The following is a 5,271-nucleotide window of genomic DNA, read 5'->3' as shown; positions in this document are numbered from 1 at the left end:
CGTGCCCCCCTTCGGGATCTTACTTCGATACACCGCCCTTCGAACCGTACCGGACATGCCAAGGCTGAAATTTATTTCGACCGTATACAAGAGTCCTATTGATTATTTCATTATTCGAACAACTCGTGGATGAGAGTTGGGACAACTTTGGTTTGCCCAAATCTGTAGAAATATAAAGATACTTTTAATACACAATATAAATATTAGTGGCTAATTCCACGAATAATACGAAATTTTATGGGGCCTTATATTCTTCTCTGCTTAAGATCATCCGTCCTCCAATAAGGGTCGTGATAACTTTATTCCCCAAGACTCCCCTTTAAGTATTTATAATTAAATAATAAAAATTTATTTACAAACATATGTCATGCAAATACGAATAAAACCGCTTTCTTCCAAGTATTAAAAGGTGATGTCTTTTTTCATATTCTATCCTCAATTTGGTTTTTATAATTCATGTCCACAACAGTTTAATAATTAACAGTCAGACTCAGAAATATCTCAATCTGAAACCAGTTGAAATCAATAATAAATATCTAGTTCGTTGCATTATAGTTAGAACCCGTGTCACTTTAAAATTGTCAACTTCTTTTACTTTTCATTTTGTTTGTCTTTAATCAAACTACTAACGAAGAGTAGTTGTAGAGAGGGAGAGAGAGAGAGCAAAAACGACGAGAATTTGAAGGTGTTGCCGAAAACTTGAGGCTAATTAAGCTTAAAGAATCAATAAAGAATGAGCGGGTCTCGGTTTATAAAGTGTGTCACCGTCGGCGACGGAGCAGTGGGTAAAACTTGTCTCCTCATTTCCTATACCAGCAATACTTTTCCCTCTGTAAGTTCTCTCTCTCTCTCTCTCTTTCTACTGTACTTTATCTGTAAGTTAACGTTTGTCTTTAGCCTGCTAATTGGGATACTTGATCCGCTAGTTTTCCCAGTGGTGGATTTCTTAGTTTGAGTTTATATCAAATTGGGGCACTTAGAGAATACTGAATATTTTTTAAACTAGAAAAAATAAGCTAGTTCTTGGACATAGATTTGATTGAAACTTAAAAAAAAAGTTTTTGAAGTTGTGTTTGAAAAATAATTTTTGGAAGTTAAAGTTGTGTTTGGACATATATTTTATTTGAAGAAAAGTTAGAAGTTGAAGTTATGTGGAACAAAAGTTTTCGCCCAAAAACTGTCCTAAACCAATTTTTAGTAACTTGGAAATTTCTGAATCTTTTTTTCCCAAAACATGATCATATTTCATAAACAATGTTTTCAAAAAGATTTTGAAAAAAATGAAGCCATAATCTATGGCCAAATGGGAGCTTAAATTTGTAAATTGGGGCTCTTGAGCCTATCATATTTTGGTTTCTATTCAAAAGGGAGTTATTTTAGTTCCGTTTAGCCACAAATGAAGTTCTCAGTTTTGGTATTGTTATAAAAAGGAGAAGTAATTTCAGCTGTAGCTCTGTAGTTTAAACTTCCCCGCTTTCTTTTGCTGATGGACCATTTCTATTTTCTTGTATGATTATTGAACGGTCGTTGAATTTTGAGAGAAGAGTGTGAAAACCATCTGCAGCATAAGCGATTTCTTTTATATTTGTTGGTGTCATTTCCTATAGTGTTTATACCAGTATATGATTGTGATTTTTTCTTAAAATTTTCCCATTGATGTGTTCTATAGCTAGAAGGGCGGGGGTATTGCAGATTTGTAATTGAATGAAAGTTTGATACCAAACCTCTTGATTTTATTTATTATGCTTCCAAGTTATATCTTAGAAGAGTCATAACTGTCTTTTGTGTCTTTTCCTATACATGTGATAATTGTTTTTCGGCGTACGGTCTTAATTGAAATGTATGTATTCTCTGATCATCAGATGAGGCTTTATTGAAGATCCGGCCTTTGATTTGCCTCTGAGCTTAATAGTCTGGCTTATAAGTTAGAAGCATGGCTGTTCTCTGTTTGAAGTCATAGAAGGGCGGATTAATAATGAGATTTAAATTTATTTTCTTTCTTTTAAAAAGTTTATTTATAACAGCGGTGGCTGTGAATCGTTCAAATGAAACTTTCTGATTCATCATGATCTAATTTGTCTACGATGCTGCAAACAGGATTATGTCCCAACTGTATTTGACAATTTTAGTGCAAATGTGGTTGTGGATGGAAGCACTATTAATCTGGGTCTGTGGGATACTGCAGGTAATTTTTCTCTTCTTTTTTTTTCAGGACATTTGTTTCAATTTTTCTTTTACCTCATTGTAGCAGACACGCTGACTACTCCTACTGTTTGATTGGTCAGGCCAGGAGGATTACAATAGATTAAGACCCTTGAGCTATCGTGGGGCAGATGTATTTATACTAGCATTTTCTCTCATCAGTAAGGCCAGCCACGAAAATGTCTTCAAAAAGGTCCAATTTCCTTTCTATTATAAGATGTCTAACCTTCAGGTTTTCTTTGCAGTACTTTAGTTGCTTACTGAAATGACTATGAGATTCAGGAAATGAATATATCGCTTTCATCCCCGTTATCTTGAAAGCAGTCCATGACAGATTTTGGCTTGTTTAACTTTTACTTCCATTATTTAATTCAAATCATTAATGAGAAAACCAATCAACTTGATTATTTAGAATTTCCTTTTCATCAGTAAGGAGTGGTAAATGATGCCTATGAGAGAAAGAAAATTAATAAGATGTATGGTTGCTGCTATTCCACAATTTCCCGGAACTAATACATTTCCCTCTTGCTATTTCATTTCAGTGGATTTCTGAATTGAGGCATTATGCCCCTGGAGTTCCAATCATTCTTGTTGGGACAAAGCTAGGTTAGTATGTCCTTGCTAATCTGGTTTTATTGTTAACTCAATTAGCTATGGCCTATTTATATCTCTATTTGGTTGGGAAGGTCTCTTCATTTGTCTGCCATTATTTTAAGTTTCTACTTATTTTCACTGGAGATAATTTTCTTGAACCGTTATTGCATCCTTTATATTGGACGTCTTGCGCTGTATGTATAGATGAGCTATGAAATGTCAGACAATCCTTGAAGAGACTTTATTCTTATGCGCAATCTATATCAAAATCTGTTATGTTCGGCAGAAGGAATGTTCGTATATGTTCTTATTCTGATATGTCGAAAGAATTTGTTCTTGCTGTCTCTACAAATGTAGTTGGGGGTCATCTGAGTTACAAGTCAATCATCCCTTTTTGAATCAGTTATTTGTCTATTCTCTGGACTTTGGGCATCGCATTTAGTATTTGACATACTTCATCTGCACCTTGTTTTCTCCTCCTGAAAAGTTGAGCTTATTGTTACTACAAGCACACAAAGTAACTCAGTGGTGAATAGAGATCCAATAACTAGTAGTGTGTCATTGTGTAGACATTTTGGAATTGTTCTTTCGAGGTAGATTATCTCTGTAATCGAATGACAGTTGCTTCACATAGTAAAATAGACTGCCAAACCATAAATGCTGATATCTACTGTTAGAATTATGAAAGAATATTATGTAACCTTGATTCCAGATGAACTCTTGCATGAAGCACCTATAATGGTCGGATTTTCTCGTGCTTTCTGGAGAATTACACCTAAGAACTACTTATGGTGTCGGCCATGAATTTATATTATTTGGCAGAAAGATTAGTGCTCGATAACTTTATGGATGTGAAATCAAACTGCTTGAGAGATAGAGAACTTACCTGTCACAACCGAAATTTGAAGGAGAGGCGGTGTTTGGTTGAAGTTCCATTTCTGCAGGACGCCTTATGCTTTGTGGTTTTAAATTGCTTACCTAACCCTTGCCTTTTGAGAAGTCATTTACAAAAAAGTTCATAAATTGCCAAGCTAATAACATAACTAGTCTCTGAATAGGAAAGTATGTGTATCATTGCACTAACTAATACATACGCTATTCTAGACGTATTCTGAAACACATTCTCTGGACTTTGAAATCCAGTATAAACAGCATGGTGTCTACCTAGGGTCATCACTGAAATTCAAGGATATCTAAGGTTGATGAAAAAGTACATTAACTATTTTCAGTCAAACTTCTGCAACATATTCTTTGCGGACTTTGAAATAAAAGCTTATAATGAGCTTAATGGTTTTTTGTTGTCTACTTTTTGTTAAATAATATTCCTGCTGGTGCTCATTCTGTCTTAATGTGTTTCTAGCTTACACATTTACAATGTCTAACTTGCAGTTATCTTGTTTCTTCCTTTTTGGTTAAATTGAATATCTCCAGTTCATTCTCTCTGGTTAACTCCACTTTGCTTCTTCCAATGTGGGCTGGTTCCTTTGTTTTCCTGTCTTCTCTTGTAATTCTCGTGCTTCTGTTTAATGGTTTTAATTGTGCTTCCACTAGATCTTCGGGAGGACAAGCAATTCTTTTTAGACCATCCTGGTGCAGTACCTATTACCACGACTCAGGTAACCAACTTTTAACATATTTCAGCAATTATGCATTCTCTAATTTTTAGACCGAAGGGTTAATGTTTGAGGGGGCTAATCTTGTAGTATCTCGTTTCTGCTTCCTTGTAAAGGGTGAAGATCTAAGAAAGTCAATTGGTGCTGCGGCTTACATTGAATGTAGTGCAAAAACACAGCAGGTGATTTTCCTATCCAAATAAAGCTTACATAGTTAAGTTATAAGTCACATTGTTACATACTTATTTTGCAAAAAACTGCAGAATGTGAAGGCTGTTTTTGATGCGGCTATTAAGGTGGTTCTACAACCACCAAAGCAGAAGAAGAAAAAGAAGAGAAAGGGTCAGAAAGCCTGCTCTATCTTGTGATTTTTCCAAAAGAATGACTAAGAAATGGAGATGTAGACTTTTGTCAACCTATTCCTACTTCAAAGATTGCAGCATATTTCTTTACTGCTTGGTAGTCTTGACTAAACACACTAGAAAACCATCAACCTGGCTAGTGATTGAGATATGGTATGAGCAGAAAAGAGCGCTCTTCGTCTCTTTCTGAGTCAAATCTATATGATATATGTAACATTTAAGATGATTATTACTTGCCTTGGCATCTCATATGTATTGTTGTAGTGGCATCCAACACACTGATTTAGATTCTGCAAGAGGTTGGATGTGCTATTGTCATTGTGTTGAAACATTAAGATGTTGTAAACTTGTAATGTATGCTGCGTACAACAACAACAACGACGACATACCCGGTGTATTTTCACAAGTGGGGTCTGGAGAGGGTAGTATGTACGCATACATTACCCCTAACTTGTAATGTATGCTGCGTGTATATATTCAATGATTTCTTGGTTTCTTGA

At 35.2% G+C, this 5,271-nt stretch overlaps 1 protein-coding gene across 1 annotated transcript; it reads left to right on the top strand.

Annotated features, from left to right (window-relative positions):
* Nucleotides 1-558: 558 nt before the first annotated feature.
* Nucleotides 559-5,271, top strand: LOC104101706 (rac-like GTP-binding protein 5). The gene is made up of 7 exons (XM_009609204.4): nucleotides 559-832; nucleotides 2,098-2,185; nucleotides 2,286-2,395; nucleotides 2,745-2,808; nucleotides 4,348-4,412; nucleotides 4,526-4,591; nucleotides 4,673-5,271. The coding sequence occupies exons 1-7, from the start codon at nucleotides 734-736 to the stop codon at nucleotides 4,775-4,777; spliced, it is 597 nt and encodes a 198-aa protein (XP_009607499.1). The 5' UTR covers nucleotides 559-733; the 3' UTR covers nucleotides 4,778-5,271.

Source organism: Nicotiana tomentosiformis, chromosome 10 (assembly GCF_000390325.3).
Source record: "Nicotiana tomentosiformis chromosome 10, ASM39032v3, whole genome shotgun sequence".
Taxonomy (NCBI): Eukaryota; Viridiplantae; Streptophyta; class Magnoliopsida; order Solanales; family Solanaceae; genus Nicotiana; species Nicotiana tomentosiformis.
The sequence above is the reverse complement of the archived record's forward strand: the minus strand, read 5'-3'. Positions and strand labels throughout refer to the sequence as shown.

What these genes read in the sequence shown, in the direction of transcription:
- LOC104101706 (XM_009609204.4), top strand. Translation starts at nt 734, where the DNA reads ATGAGCGGGTCTCGGTTTATAAAGTGTGTCACCGTCGGCGACGGAGCA. An exon ending in GGGTCTGTGGGATACTGCAG is followed by an intron (nt 2,186 to 2,285) that starts GTAATTTTTCTC and finishes TTGATTGGTCAG; the next exon opens with GCCAGGAGGATTACAATAGA. An exon ending in TACCTATTACCACGACTCAG is followed by an intron (nt 4,413 to 4,525) that starts GTAACCAACTTT and finishes TTCCTTGTAAAG; the next exon opens with GGTGAAGATCTAAGAAAGTC.